Raw genomic sequence first — 15,365 nt, forward strand, 5'->3', positions numbered from 1 at the left:
CTGCAAGATTTATGACCTGAGTAATCAAATGAACAGTGATTCCATTTACTGAGAAGGACAACACTGGGAGGAGGTACAGATCTGAAAGAAATAAATCAAGGGTTTGGTTTTAGACATATTGAATTTGACGTTCCTATCAGACGTCTAAGTAGAGAAATCTAACAGTCAGTTGGACATAAACACCAGGATTTCAAGAGAAAGACCATGTTTGAAGATGGAAAGCTGGCATACAAATATATACACAGGTGCACATGTGTAGTTGGAATTTACAACTATGGGAGAAAATGAAGTGAGATCACTTGTGAGTGCAGCTAGGAAAGGGGCCCTAGGGCTGAGTCACGGAGCACTCCAATATTCAGAAATGAGGAAGAGGAGAGGATTCAACCAGGAAGACAGGCAGAACAGAGAATTTGAGGAGAACCAAAGTGGGCTCACAACACCATGTGAAGAATGTTTTTCGCCAAAGAAGGAACCGGCAACTGTTGCTGTTGAGCAGTCGCTAAGGTGAAGATTGAGACTTGACCTTCAATTTGGTGACATGGAAGTAACTGGTAATCTGGAGAAGAGCAGTTCAGTACATGAAGGGTACAAAAGGCTGAGTGAAGAGAATTGCAGGAAGGAAGCAAAGTTAGGAATCAGATATGAGTAGAAACAGTGCTTTTGCTCTAAAGGCAGATGGAAAAATTAGTGATAACTGGGGAGCAATGTGGGGTCACGAGAGGGTATGTTTTTATTTTTATACAGCAGCTATTCCAGCATATTGGTATACTAATTAAAATAACTCTGTAGAGAGGGAGGAAGTGATGATGCAGGAGAGACAGAAGACAATTGTAGGATCAAAGGGGTTGTTCTTACCCAGGAGCTTGAGTGCTTCATCCTCTGTAACAGGAGGCAATGCAGAGAGCACAAGGACAAATGCAACAGGATGTTCAATGCGTGGTAAGAAGATGCCGCTGTTTTCTTCTGATTGGCTGCTGCTTCTTGATTTCCTAGTTGAAATGGAAGGAAAGTCCTTGGCTAAAAGGAAGAAAAGGGAATAGTTGGAAAAATAATCTATGAAATGGTCTTTGAGAATAAGAGTTAAGAGTGTTGGTTGACTAGATAAATGGAGTAGATTTCTGGGTAGCACTGAGAGCCCGCTTCAGTGGCCATAATTTTAACATGAGACCAGTCAGCATAGTTGTAAGTTTTATCAGCTACACTTAGGAGTTCATGTATAGGTAGGCATGGAATAGATGGAGAGTTGGATTTAACCAAGATGTGTGTGTATACATGATGAAAGATAAAAGAGAGAAGAGAGTTAACAGTATACACAAAGGAGTGATTATAGTGATGGACCATGCATATAATTCAGTCAAGGAATGAAAAGAGGCCTTTGATGGATGCTAGAAAGTGAAAAGTTGGGCAGGTCTAAAGGCTAAAAGTCCAAATAGGTCTGACAGTTCATTAGGGGAATAGACTAGAGCAAGTACGAGTGGGGGGTAATTAATATTGAGATTATGGAAAGAATACTGTGCCCTGGAACCTAATTTTATCAGTAACTGCATTCCCTCTGTAATCACTTAATGGCAATTAATGAGGCAAGTAATGAGAAAAATAAACTGTAATGAGGATGGGTAGTAGGTGCTAAGAGTCCACTGGTTCTGGCTTCAAAGGAGCTAGAGATCTTTAGAGATCTCTTCTCAGGATATCACAAGGGAGCACCCCCCTTAATTCCATGCCCAGGGGCATGGTGGGCGGGGGGTGGGAAATGAGTTGGCCACTGCCAGAGAAGGCTACAGGGCAAACCATGTCCTCAGGGTCAGCTACATTGAGGTTACAACTGAAAGGCAAAGTGGACAACTTCCACTGTGCTCTCTCGATCTCATGATCAGTTCTTAGCCACATCTCATATAATCTCAACCACTTCTCAAAAGTCCACTTTGAGATAAAGTTAAGAGGTGAGGTGAGGGGATGTACAGAGTCTGGAGTGAGAGTTGAAGAGACGAGAATGACTTTCCATTAACAGGGAGGTAGGGTACATTTGGGAGACTAGTGTCTCAGACAGTTTAAAATGATTTTAAAAAATCACTGATGTGATTTTTTTTTTACTCTTAATTCTCTTTCCTCTTTTATCTTTCATCATGTATACACATACATCCTGTTTAAATCCAACTCTCCATCTAGTCCATGCCTGCCTGTATATGAATCGCTAAATGTAGCCAATAAAACTTACAGCTGTGCTGACTGGTCTCATGTTATAGTACTACCACGAGTCTCCAGCCAGCTGTCAGTGCCACCTAGAAATCACTGTGGCATGCAGTATGTTTTACCAAGAAGACAGAGCTCTGTGAAAGCCCCTCTCCCCATTAAGTCCTGTAGTGAACAATGTCAAAGTTGGAGAAAATGGATCATATCAGAAAATGAAAGGTAGGCATTGGGTCTACAACGGAAAGATCCCATTAATGCTCCTTCCCATTCCTTGACCTGAACAACTTTATACTTTCTTCACTCTTTAATGGCCTCATTTTCTTAAATTCCTTGATCCATCACTATAATCACTCTCTTGCATACGTCTTCAACATGCCCTTTGTCCCCTCTTCATGCCTACTTCCTTAATCTAGGACTTCATCACCTCTTACTTGATTTTCTTGCATTATCCTGTTAAGTGGTTTTCCTCTTTTTATTCTGGTCTCTTTTCCCTGATTCACCCTCCAGGCTGCTACCAGGAGTGCCCATCATCATATCATATTGTATCCTATTACTTTCTGCCTAAAATCCTTCAGTGGCTCCAAACTGTACATGGGACAGAGCCCAAACTACTGTTCCCCGGCCTGGGTGGCAGTGTGATGCAATGGAAAGAACATAGACTCTAACCCAAGAGTCTGAGCTCTGCCATTGCTCATGGTGGGGCTTTGAACAAGTTGCCAACCTTCTCAGAGCCTCAGTTTATGCATCCTAAAATTGTTGTACAATTAGAACAGTTTCTATCTTGAAGTTTTCCATGAGGTTTGATAAGAAAGTGTAGATAGCATTAACCACAGCACTGTGGGAGCGTGAAAAAGATTAATTCCTGTTCTTAACAAAACTATGCGGCTATTGAAAATCTGTCTCTGCTATCTTTCTGGTTTCATTTTTAATCAGTCCTTTGGCACTTTCTCCACCCCCGTGTTCCCCCCTACTCTTCAACTTCCATTCATATTGTGTAACCCAGTCATATCTAAATATCAGGCTTTACTCAAATATGCCATGTTCTCATATCTCACTTTCCTGGCACTTGCTGTTTGCTTTACTTGTAATGCTTGTCTGTTCACCTGAATGGCTCTTCCTCACCCTTCTTTGCTCAGTTTAAAAAGGTAACTCTTTGGTGAAGCCTTTCCTAACTCCCAAGGTAGTTAAGTGCTCCTCTTTAGGGTTTCAAACACATGCCTCTTTTATAGGGCATATCATTTGAACTATAAAACTAAGCATATGTCAGCTAACACAATGACATCCGCATGAGACAGTGAGGTCCTTGTGGAAGAGGCTGGGTCTTGTTCAGCTTTGATTCCCAATAAGAGTACAGAGCTTGCCACACTATTGGTAATGGGTAAAGTTTTATTGAATTAATAATGAGTCCCTGGACATGGAATTTTCTACATAGATTAGGGTCTTCGGTTCAGTGTGCATGCAAGTACATATAAGCACACTTAGTTGAAAGAAACAGAAATCTACTCAAGGTGGCTTGAGTATAAAAATAGTTATTAAGAGAACTCTGGTGAAAAATATCACAGCTCTCCAAGGACTGGGCACTAAACGTAATCTAGGCCCACGGAACTTGTAAAAATATGATCATACTCCCAGGTTATTCCTCTTGTTTTTTGTTGAAATACATGTCACTGCTTTTTCATCTCCATCTACTTCATCTTCCTGCTTCCCTAGTTGGAGATCTTTTATCTATTTATTCTATACTTTTCTATACCTCGATGACTACAACTTACATGTAATTTTGGCTTGCTGTGGCATTGACTCTGAACCTGATGAATATTATCTTTTTGTTTTATCTCCTGGTCAATGCCACCATGGCAGAGATCACTCTTTTGTTCATGGCTGTGTTCCCGGTTCCTGACATATTTTAGGTGCTTGATAGTTTGGATTTATTATTTGAATTTTGTGAGTATTTATGGTCACCTTTAATTGTTTTTTCTTTCAGTGTCATAGTTTTCAATTCTCTTGAGAAAGAATCTGGTTCAGATTCTACCCTTAGTTTAATACAAAGAGTGGGGCTTGCATAGTCTCAACTAGGCCTTACTGGACCCACCTCTTAAGCAAAGTCTGTGGCTGGTGGTGTGAAAGGTGGCTAGATACCCAAACTACATTTAATATAGTGCCTATGAATATACTTTCCAGAATTAGAGCCACTGCCCATCTCCTCAAAAGAGGCCACCATCCTTGGAAGCCACTTTTTGAAGACTCTTCAAGAACACATTGAAAGTGAGATGAATATTCAGCTTCCACTGGGTTGACTGAACTGGGATTTTTTTTCGGTCTGGGAGTACAATGGGTTCTCCCCCTAGGAAGAAAACCATGAGAAAACAAGGATGATTTTGTGTTTTTTTTCCCACCTTCATCTCTCCAAGTTTTCATATTTACATAACTTCGCAAGGTCTAGAGACCTGATGTGGCCTGTTCAAGGACCCATTGCTAGACTAAGGAGCAAAGGTGTGTGATGGCATCCCACCCCACAGTTCTGCTCACTTTGTGAGATTGACTTGCCCATTTTGCCCTGGTAGTAAGGTTCTCTGTCAGGGAACATTTCCTTGCTCTCACACATTTAGTACTTACAGATCCATATAGCAAAGGCCAATAGCCTGGATACACCCCTCAGCACATCCTGGCTAGCTACCACTCTTTTGCTTGTGCTACAACACCTCCCAGCTACCTCCTTCTACTGAGTATGCCTCAGCAGCTGGCTTCCAGCACGTCCATTACTCTTGAGAGAGGTGGATGGAGTTGGGATGAGGGATTCTGCTTACCTGTTCTGCTTTGGTGGAGGAAAAGTTCTCCAGCATACCTGCCTGTTTCTTGTTTTCCTAAGCAGCTGTGCACTTACTACCCTTTCTTAGCAAATTCTTCCAAGATGGAGATATGCACCTTTTTGTTTATTTAATATGTTCCTCTAAGACCTCACTGAATGTCCCACTCTGTTGAAAGATTTACCCGGATCACCACATACCTCTATTGCAGAATTTGTCATGTTATATTGAGGGTGTTTACATGCCTATCTCCCTCCTGACACATACACCCTCCACGACAGTAGGTCTTAGAGCAGCTGAGACTCTGTGGCAGGTACACAGCTCCAGGTCCCTTTAGAGTGTCAACTGACATGCGGCAAGATGTTTCATAAAATGCCTGAGAGGTGAAGGCAGACTGCATGGTTTAATGGGAAACAAACTTCCTCAAGTAAGAAGACTTGGGATTGGTTTTGGCCTTGATGCTATCTCTATGACCTTGAGAAGTCACTGAACTCGATTTCTCTCATCCATGATACATATTACTAACTGTCTGACTCACCTGCACACAGGGCTTACATTCAGCTGATGTTACATGATGGTTACATGAGGTTTTAACATATTGAAACATTTCTATAGGCTGGTAAATAGTCTTCACTCCAACCCCCATGTGTTTGCTGACTTAGCCACATTTACTCCTGCCCTGCAGCCTCCACAGTTCTTTCTGAAGGTAACCAAAGGGAGAATATACCTCAGGAGGCCTCTAGAACCCGGCCCTGGTACTAGGGCTGCCATCCCTTTTGATGAGTCAGTGCGCTTCTGTTCTACCTGCTAATAAATATTGTGAGTATCACTCTTAACTCTACCAGAGGGTTGGGATGCCACCAAATGATACAGGGCATGGCAAACATTTTGCACACTGTGAAGGGTTGCATACCGTAACTCCCCAGAAGGTATTAGAGCCACAAAGGAGAGAAGGGGCTTGTTTCTAAAGTACAGCTCACCCACTATTTAGTTGAAGGCTGAGGAAGGACTTGGTGGGGAGGGCTTGACATGCCCACAAGCTAACTGAAGGGAGTTTCTCACCAAGCCTCTTTAAAAGTGACTTGTCTGAATTCCTTGCTGCAGCAGCCTAGGATTCAATTTGCAGCTCTTTTAAGCGCACACACCATCAGCTCTGTTCTCCCAGCCCAGTCCGATTGCTCACAATTAGAAGCCCATTTCACTCTGCTGTTAGTTTGCAGGTGTCCCCTTAGGTAGGACAAGAGCAGCCTGGAAGTGGAAGTGGAGGGTGGGGAGAGCAGGCTGGCAGGAATGAGGGTTTGCATGATCTGGTATTTATGGAAAATTGGATGTGCTAATGAACCTGAGATCCATCAGAGCTTTCTCAAGGCAGGATGGTCTCTGTCAACATACCAATTAGCACACAATTATTTGCCCTTTCTGAAAGCTTATCTGAGGCACTCTTTGAACAGCGTGTGCCTGAGTGAACTACACTGTCCATTACCTGGATAGGCCTTCTTTATAATCTGCCGAAGCTGTCTACCTCTTCTGCAGAGAAAAGTGCAGGCTTCTCTTGAACAATCCTCCAGAGATGCTGGGGTTTTCCTCACATTGGGGCAAGGGGTAGAGGGGGGTCTCAGGCTATTCTGCTTACTCAAGTCAGTACTCAGGCAATATCTGCAAGGGGACCTCTCCAGATCCCTCTATCCTTTTCACTTCCTTACTTCTGAAGGGAGGAGAGAGCCTCAGAGCAGAATAGCAATGAAAAGCACTATGACTTTGGGAACTAGTGAAACTTGAGTGGCCCTTCCTCACTCTTCAGGTCCTTCTTTCTAACAGGAAATGAGCATAAGGATCATGGTCTTTGTCTGTTCCTCATTCCCATCCTTGTGCCACAATTAAAGTGAAGCTACTCACACCCTTTCAGTGACTTACCTAATTGATTGTCTGCTTGTGGAACTGACCTTTAGAAGCAGCAAAGTAAAGGTCAGAAAACTGCATCAAAGACAGCCCAGCATGATGAACAAGATCATGGTGGTGGGGGGGAAGCAGATGCATTGGTGGCAGGTAGGGATAGGGGAGGGAGAAGGGGGAGGAAAGGAAAGCTCTTATTGTGACTGTTCTCTAGCCTGTCCTCCTCTTTGGGTCACTTCTTACTCCCACTTAAGGCTTGTTAGCTTCCTTCTTTCCTGGACCTGGTTGGTGAGTGACCATGTCAGGAGTAAGTGGATGGAAAAGCCAGTGAAAAACCCAATGGTGATGGAGTCGCCAGCCTTCCTATAGGCAGGGACAGGCAAGCCTCCGAATACCATATCCCTGTGTCCCACCTCTGTCCATCAGCCTACCCTACCCTGGAGGGGCAAACTTCCCCAGAGTAGCTGGGACAGTTATTGGCCATGGCTCTTTATATGGGGAATTTTACACCATATAGAAAGTGAAGACTTCGCCTTGAAATACGGCTGCCTCTGCTTCCCCTGTCCAGTGTGACCAGTAGCCAATCACCCACTCACCCAATAAAGAAACATGATTCAGCACCTGTGTCCGCATGTGGAGGGGGCAGGCTCCTGTGTAACAGCCAGAACACTGAGGTTATTTAAATACATTTCCACTTGTCTCTAAGCTTTTACTGGCCATGACTATGTCTTATTCATCTGTGAGTTCCAGATACTCCTTAAATATTGGTTAAATGAAAAAGTGAGTGAGTAAAAGAATGAATGAATGAGCCAAATAAATCTTATCCTTGCAGGTGACTGTATGACCTGGAATAAATCATTTAACTTACCTGGGCCTTGGTTTCCTAATCTGCATTATGAGGATAATCAAACTGATCTGAAGTCTCTACAATTTGTTTTGCTCAATGTCAACATTCTGCGAAGAGAACAGATCACCAAAACATGTTGGGTGGACTGGTCTGTTTAGAATATTTGTGTTTGACAGCGATGGCATGTAAGGGGTTTAGACTCACTTTATTTTCTGTAGTCTTTTGACCTGCCTGCTCAGGAGGCAAAAAGATATTGAACTGGAGTCCGAAGACTCTAAAGTTAGAATCCTCTTTCTGCTACTCAACAGCTCTGTGGTCTCAAGGACTGTAACTCTCTGAACCTTACTTTCCTCCTTGGAGAGTGATAGTAATGAGGTTTGACCCAGAGAGTTCTTGGGGAAGTTACGTGGGATGCTCTCGGAGGAAGAATTTGGAAAACAGTGGAGAAGCTGTCCCTGCCCCTGTCGCGGCCCTGATCTAGTTCTCCCTGCTGCCTGTCACATTCCGTGTCTATTGCTGCCCCTTAGTATTTGTGTAGAGTTATCCTTCTTCTTCAATTTCCTCTTCCTTCCCTGCCACCCCTACTTGTCCTTTAAAACCAAATCGCGGCTTGCTTACTTCCTTCACAAAGCCTTCGCGGACTATTTCAAGCTACAGGAATCCCTCCTGTCTCTCTCCCAATTGTTTCTGCTCAGCATCACACAATCTCTCACTTTATCACTCTGTTCCATGTGCATTTTTTAAACCTAGGTCTACTAAACTCCCTTGAAGAATGGCCCGTACCCTTTGATATTCACCATGGTAATAAACTGGGTGCTGCACGCGTGCACTACGCATTTCCAAGCCCATGTGCTACAGAGATCACACTATCCCTTCTCCTTTTCCCATCTTCCCACCTGTCCGCTCCCTACTTCTCCTTAGGGATCAACACAGATGGTGTCTTCTCAGCTACTTCCTCTCTTGTTTTCCTTGGTGTAGAGCTGTGCTTCCTTAGAGCTCACCGTGATGAGGGTTTCTACAGTGACTTGGATGTCTACCAGTCAGCAGTGTAGGCACCTGTCTCCCCAACAGGTTGTGACCTCCTAGAGGATGCAGTATGCAATGTGTACATTGTTGCACGCACCTCTCTACCCCGAAAAGCCTGGAACATATTATACATGCATTCTCTTGTCTATTGCATTCCTACTATGTGTCAGAAACTGTGTTAATTGCTGTCAACAACATGGTGAACAAAATAAATATAAGCTTCCCCCTTTGGAGCCTGTAGAGTGTGGGATCCAGACATGGACCACATACTTGCAGAAAGGAATGCAAAACCGCAACTCCTGTGCCTGCTGGAAAGCAGTGGGGCCTGAAGCCGGAAGAGGAGGTCAGAGGTATCCGAGTGGGCTTCCACGATGAACTTCAAGAAAGGCGCGCTATAAATGTTTGAAGAATTGTATGGAATTAAACAGTGGCTGCTCAATAAATACTTGTTGACTGGTTGATCGATTGTTGGCAAAACCTTCGGAGATCCTGAGAAGAAAGGGCCTTGGGTCCCCATCATTCTTATTACATAATTATTTCAGTGCATTTAAAGCTCCCCATTTTTCATCTTATACTTTAAACATCAGGGAAAACTGATGGGCCAACTTTATAATATTTTAAAATGACTCTACAGTGTTTTGGAATATTACATGACTATAAGAGTTTATGTATATTTAATATACTTATTAAAATATGCAGTAAGCCCATGGCTGATTTTCTCTAAGGACGTCTCAGTGCCGAGGTGGGACTTAAATGTTTAATACTAATACTAGTACTCATAACTCATATTTCTCTAGTGCTTTTCCTCTTTAGATCCATAAAGTCTGTGAGTGCCACATCAAGTGGATGCAGCTGGGCTTGCCAGCAGCCTGAAAGGGACCACATATGGCCTTTTGCCTTTCTCTGAGGGGAGAAGGGGTGACTCCAGCTTAAGGTTTCACTCCTTCTCCAGCATTCTCCGCCTTTCCAGACACAAATTCCCTTTGACTCTCTCTGAAAGGTTCCTAGTTATATACAACTGCTGCTGCCAGCCATATGTAACAGATACTGCCTCGGGACAAGGAAGAAAAGTTACTTTACACCTCTGGAGTACAAAAAGGCACCAATCACTTCGTTAGCTGGCTGAGGACAGGATGTGGAGCCTGAGGTTGAGCAGCTGGAGAAGGGACATACAAAGAGCGTCTCCACTTGTTATCTAAACCCACACCCTACTTCTTCCTTCTCTAGGTCACCGAGACCAGGACCGGTCCTCTGGGCTGCAGCAACTATGACAATCTGGACTCAGTCAGTTCTGTCCTGGTACAGAGTCCGGAGAACAAAGTACAGTTACTTGGTAAGCAGCACTGTAATGGTTTCCATAGCTTTCACACCTGATAAAAACAAAAACCTAGATCACCAAATAGACGGAAAAACTGCCTGTTCCATTTGGTTAAACCTTTCTTAAGAACTACGGCAAGTTCTGGGACCTGTATTTAACAACTTTCCATTACTCTTCTAAAAAACTTTCTGATATGGTTTTCCCTGTACCCCAGACCCATTGCTCCTGTCAGTTGACACCTCAATCATCCCTTATAACATTTCCTTCTCAAGTCCTCTGCCACAATTCTATAAGGAGCAGCATACCTACATCCTTATAAACCTTTACCTGGTTCAACGATCTTCATTTCCCAGAATGCCCTTTGCTTTATCCTAAAGACACATTGAGGAATAGCTGGCCTTTACAGAGAGGTTATTAGACTACCATCTCTGACTCAACTAAGAGCCATACAGAGTCAGGGACCACTGCTTACTGCAACCACAGTCTGAGGGTGGCCCCTGCTTTCTGTTATTTGCCTGTGATCTTGCACATGGGCAAAGATTCTAAGTCAGATGAGTTTGAGAAGAATAAGACTTTTGATTTGAGACAGAACAAGCAAAACTGTGAAAGAAAAGGAAAAAAAAAAAAACACGCTAACTCTGGAGGCTGTGCATCTCTTGCTCTCTGCTCCCCACAGGCATCCTGAGGGCAGGGCTATGCAAACTGATTCAGTGGGAAGTTTATTTTTCTTAAGGCCAACTAAATTCTACTCTAAGATATTATTGTCTCAGCATTACAAAATCAATAACCCTCAGCCAGGATCTACAGTTACAAATTCCAGGCAACCTGAGTCAAATGTGACCCAGCAATGCTTTAGGAATTAAGAAATATGTAAGATGAAGGACTAAAAACTCCTTTATTTAGAGCTACCTAGGGCAATTAGCCTTCCTCTTCACCAGTGTCCCTGGATGGGCTGGGTTTGTGTCTGGAAAGCAGCAGTGAGTGAAGTTCCAAATGTCTAGTTGTTCATTTGGAATAGTTTATGCTGTTTAATTTTATAGCCCATCACTCATGCAGACATTTCTTGGGGCACTGATTTTATAGCATGGGAAGTGTTCTGGTGAGGAGGAGGGAAGCAATGGGGGAGGTGAAAGGGAAGGACTGGGAGAGGGTGAGTGTTGAAAGCAAGCATGTGGACGGGGGGAGAACCGCTCAAATGCCACAGTAGGCACAGTGCCAAGAAAGGGAAATTTAGGAGCAGTTCAGAATTGGAGGTAGACCTCAAGAAAGAATAACAAACACCCACTGCTGCTGGCGATTTTCAGTTACATTTTGAGGTCTGCTGAGACTAGGATACATACTTTGAGTTCTCTGATTTCCTGCCAAGGACAAGGTCAAGAGCCTAAAAAGAAAGAGCTGGCAGACGTTTGGGGAAAGAGGAACTCACCATATCCAGAAGTTCTCACATTCCTCACTTTCCTAGCACAAAATCTCACAGTGTTTCTACTGGGGGAGCCTCCCACAGATCTGACCTCGAACATGGCCCAGACTGCATCCAAAGGCATGCCTACCCTTTGTTCATCCTTTGGTAAGCTTCCAACTGCTGCCTTATGAGTGGCTTGAAGCCAACTAGTAGTGTGTTCTGATATAGGTAAACTGACAGTCACTGCAGATGCGCGAGAAAATTGAAGCTCAGAGCAGTTTACTGCATTATATCCAAGATCAGAAGCTAATTGGAAGAGAGCTGTGAGCCATTCATATCTATCCAGGCATGACTGATCTCAGGGCATTGACCCCCATCCCACCTTCAAATCTTCTTAAGAGTTAAATCCTATTGAAATAGGACACCCAGTCCCAGTTATATAGTATTAGCTGATGAGACAAGGACAGGATCTGACACTAAGCAGATTCTATGAGTGCTGCGATTTGGGCAGGTCACTGTGGTCTTAGGGCTTGGATTTCCTTACCTATAAAAACCTCAGTATGAGCACAAATGGTGTTTGCAATCATATATAAAAAGTACTCAGCATAGTACCTGGACACTGTATATCTACAGTACCTGTTCCTATCTCTTAACCAGGCAGCTTCCTTGGTCATCAGGGCTGGGGTGGGAGGCCCAGAAGGATCAGAATTCAATAATGTACTAGGATGCCTACTGCTAATCTTAGTTAAGCTATAAACAGGATGGCTATAGGAGGCAGGGCAAAAAGCCCATCAAGCCTTGTTTTCTCCCCCAAGAGGGCTATAAGCTCTTCTTTTATCTGAAACATCTTCCCGTTTCCATCCCAGAAATGCTGATGTGTAGCCAATAAGCCTGTTCTTATGATATGCACACTCTCAATTTGGCTGATGTGAGGGGTTTGGCCAAGCCTTGGGCTTTGATATTCCCATCTGCATTTTCAGATCCTCCCCCATCTGTCACTGGGGCAGCAGTAGCCTTCTCTCTCAACCAGCTCAGCAGGATCAGGCCCTGGGGTGACCATGCTTGGGCCCAGAATACACAAGTCAGCAGAACCTCAGCTGAGGTTCCTGCAGCCTGGGGTGTGGGAAACTGAGTCCTCACTCGTTCTGCCCAGAGATTCCTTGACACATCCTTTCCCCAGGCCTTCAGGTGCTGCTGCCTGAGTACCTGCGTGAGCGCTTTGTAGCCGCGGCACTCAGCTACATCACGTGCAGCTCTGAGGGTGAGCTTGTCTGCAAGGAGAATGACTGCTGGTGCAAGTGCAGCCCCACCTTCCCTGAATGCAACTGCCCTGATGCTGACATCCAGGCCATGGAGGACAGCCTGCTGCAGATCCAGGACTCCTGGGCCACTCACAACCGGCAGTTTGAGGAGTCAGGTGAGCAGCCAGCTGACCCAGAATTCCTCCCTGTCAATGAGAGGTGGCTGTGAGGCGCAGAGCAAGAACATGGGGAGAACAAAACTTGAGAGCTGGGCATCTTCATGGGGATCCTGACATGGCCACTTACTGTCTCTGTGACCTCAGGCAGGCTATGTCACCACCCTGAGGCTCAAGTGGTTTCATTTTTTTCTAGGACATAGGTAATATTTCTATTTACATGGTTGTGTCTTAAGGACTTAATAAGCTAGGATAAATGTAATTAAGGGCATAGACCTTGTTTGTCTTGTTTGCTTCTGATTCCACAGTGCCTAGAGCAATGCTTGCCCATAAGGTTCACTGTAAATATCTACTGAATAATGAAGTACGCAGAATGGTTCTAGATGATATCCAATACAATTCAGTCATTGTTTGTTGCTGTTAAAGTTAATATCAGTTACCTTGAGACCCAGATTCAAGATGACTGGTTTTACATCCTGGCCTGATTTGACAAGCTTTATGGCCTTGGATTAGCCATGCAGCCTCTCATGGTCTCAGTTTCCTCATCCGAAAAAGAGGGAGGGTAGGTTTATATGAGATAATGTAGATGAACTCAATGTATAAAGAACTCTGCATGGTATATTTGTACATTTCAACACCAAATGAATGTGGATATAGTTCAAAAACATAATTTTGAATAAAACAAAGCAAGACAAAAGGGTTTCATTATATATATATTTATATAATGTCTTCATGTAATACTATAATTTATTAAACATAATACATATATAATACTATTTATATAATGTTTACAAACAGGATACCCAATACATAACATTTTAAAGGATAACTACATTTGTTTAAAAAAATATGTGACAATGGAAAAGAAAACATCAAGAGAGTGGTTACATCTGGATAGAGAGAAAGGATAGTTTAGGTCCCTCACATGGAGTACATTTGGTTTGCTTTATTTCTTAAAGAATAAAAAGTCTGAAGCCAACATGGCAAAATGTCAAAAGCTAGTGGCAGACACATGAGAGTTTATCTTTTTATTCTCTGTGTTCTTCCATACACTCAAATGTTTTAACTGTGCACATACTAGATGTTAGTGCCATTACTAGGCGTGGTTCACCAGTCTTCTGGGGACAGGAGGAACCAGGTACATGAGAAACCAAAATGAGCTGAGGCCTCAGGGGTTGCCATTTGAAGTCCTGGACAAGGCATTTAGTAGCTAAGGAGAAAATCGCATTCCAGTCCCCCCAGCCCCATGCTTTGGGCTATGGAGTTGGAATATGGTCCATAACCTGACTTTGGGCCTTCACTACTATGAGTTACTGTTAATAAATAAATGAGGGTTCTCTAGACCTCCACCGGGAGACCTGGTAGCTGCAGGCCCCAAGGAAAAGCAGAGCAATGCACAGAAACCTAAGCATGATTTCAGAGCCATGGTGTGCTCAGGAAGCTCTAAGGAGAACCTAGACTCAGCAGCAGCTTAGAAGCAGAAGGCAGGTTGCTTCTGAATTCACTGTAGGAAAGAATGGGTATCTGACCAAGAGCTGAAGCTAAAAAGAGAAGAAGAGTATCTGAGAGTCAGAGAAGATGACATGGATGGGAGAGGCTGGTCTCAGGGACTGACGGGTTTCTAGAAAGATTTCTGAGCTGGGTGCTGCGTCTTCTCTGTGCCCATATTTGCCAGTCTGGATGCACCCTCACCTTCATGAGGGCCCCACATGTGCCCTGTGGGCGTTGTGGTGTTATTGAAGAGGTTTGGCCTTGAGATAGTGTTGTGAGTGACTCAGAAGGAAGTATAAAAGGGGAAAGAGCCACATCCAAGGTCATTAGGAATAGCAGGAACTCTGGCCCCTCTGAAGCATAGGGGTGAAAAAGATGAGAAAATGCCTGAGGCCATATTTTACGACATGTTAATTATTTCTCAATAAAGGTGTTGATTTAAAAAAGACACCTGGGAGAATGGATGTGCAGCCTCCTTCCTCACGTGGTAACTCTGAAGAACCCTGGATCTGGGCAAGTCCACCTGCCCCTACCAGGGTTCTGCATAGCGGCTCCTCAACTCAGGTCCTGTGTTCTTATCCACAGAAGAGTTCCAGGCCCTGCTGAAAAGGCTACCCGATGACCGGTTCCTGAACTCCACAGCCATCTCCCAGTTCTGGGCCATGGACACAAGCCTTCAGCACCGCTATCAGCAGCTGGGAGCTAGCTTGAAAGTGCTGTTCAAAAAGACCCATCGGATCATCCGCCGGCTCTTCAACCTCTGCAAGCGCTGCCATCGGCAGCCTCGCTTCCGCCTGCCCAAGGAGAGGTGAGCAGCCCCCAGCTGCTAGAGCCAGAGCTCAGTGCCTCCTCCAACAGCTGCTGAGGCCAAGGAGAGCCCCTCTGTCCAATGTGGGGGATCTGGGAGGAATGGTGACTCACACATAGCCTTCCGGTTATCTCCACCTACTCACGTGTGTCATTCTCAGTTGTGAGTT

General features: G+C 44.2%; 1 protein-coding gene across 3 annotated transcripts in view; it reads left to right on the plus strand.

Annotated features, from left to right (window-relative positions):
- BRINP2 (BMP/retinoic acid inducible neural specific 2) overlaps positions 1-15,365 on the plus strand; it is a 110,833-nt gene that overhangs the window by 91,965 nt on the left and 3,503 nt on the right. For 2 of the 3 annotated variants that reach the window (XM_017508839.2, XM_037731480.1), the window contains exons 5-7: positions 9,988-10,093; positions 12,661-12,897; positions 14,974-15,196. In XM_017508839.2, the coding sequence (XP_017364328.1) occupies positions 9,988-10,093; positions 12,661-12,897; positions 14,974-15,196 (566 nt within the window). The remainder of the gene's footprint in view (positions 1-9,987; positions 10,094-12,660; positions 12,898-14,973; positions 15,197-15,365) is intronic. The other variant, XM_037731481.1, reaches the window with a different exon arrangement.

This window comes from Cebus imitator, unplaced genomic scaffold (assembly GCF_001604975.1).
Source record: "Cebus imitator isolate Cc_AM_T3 unplaced genomic scaffold, Cebus_imitator-1.0 Scaffold402, whole genome shotgun sequence".
Taxonomy (NCBI): Eukaryota; Metazoa; Chordata; class Mammalia; order Primates; family Cebidae; genus Cebus; species Cebus imitator.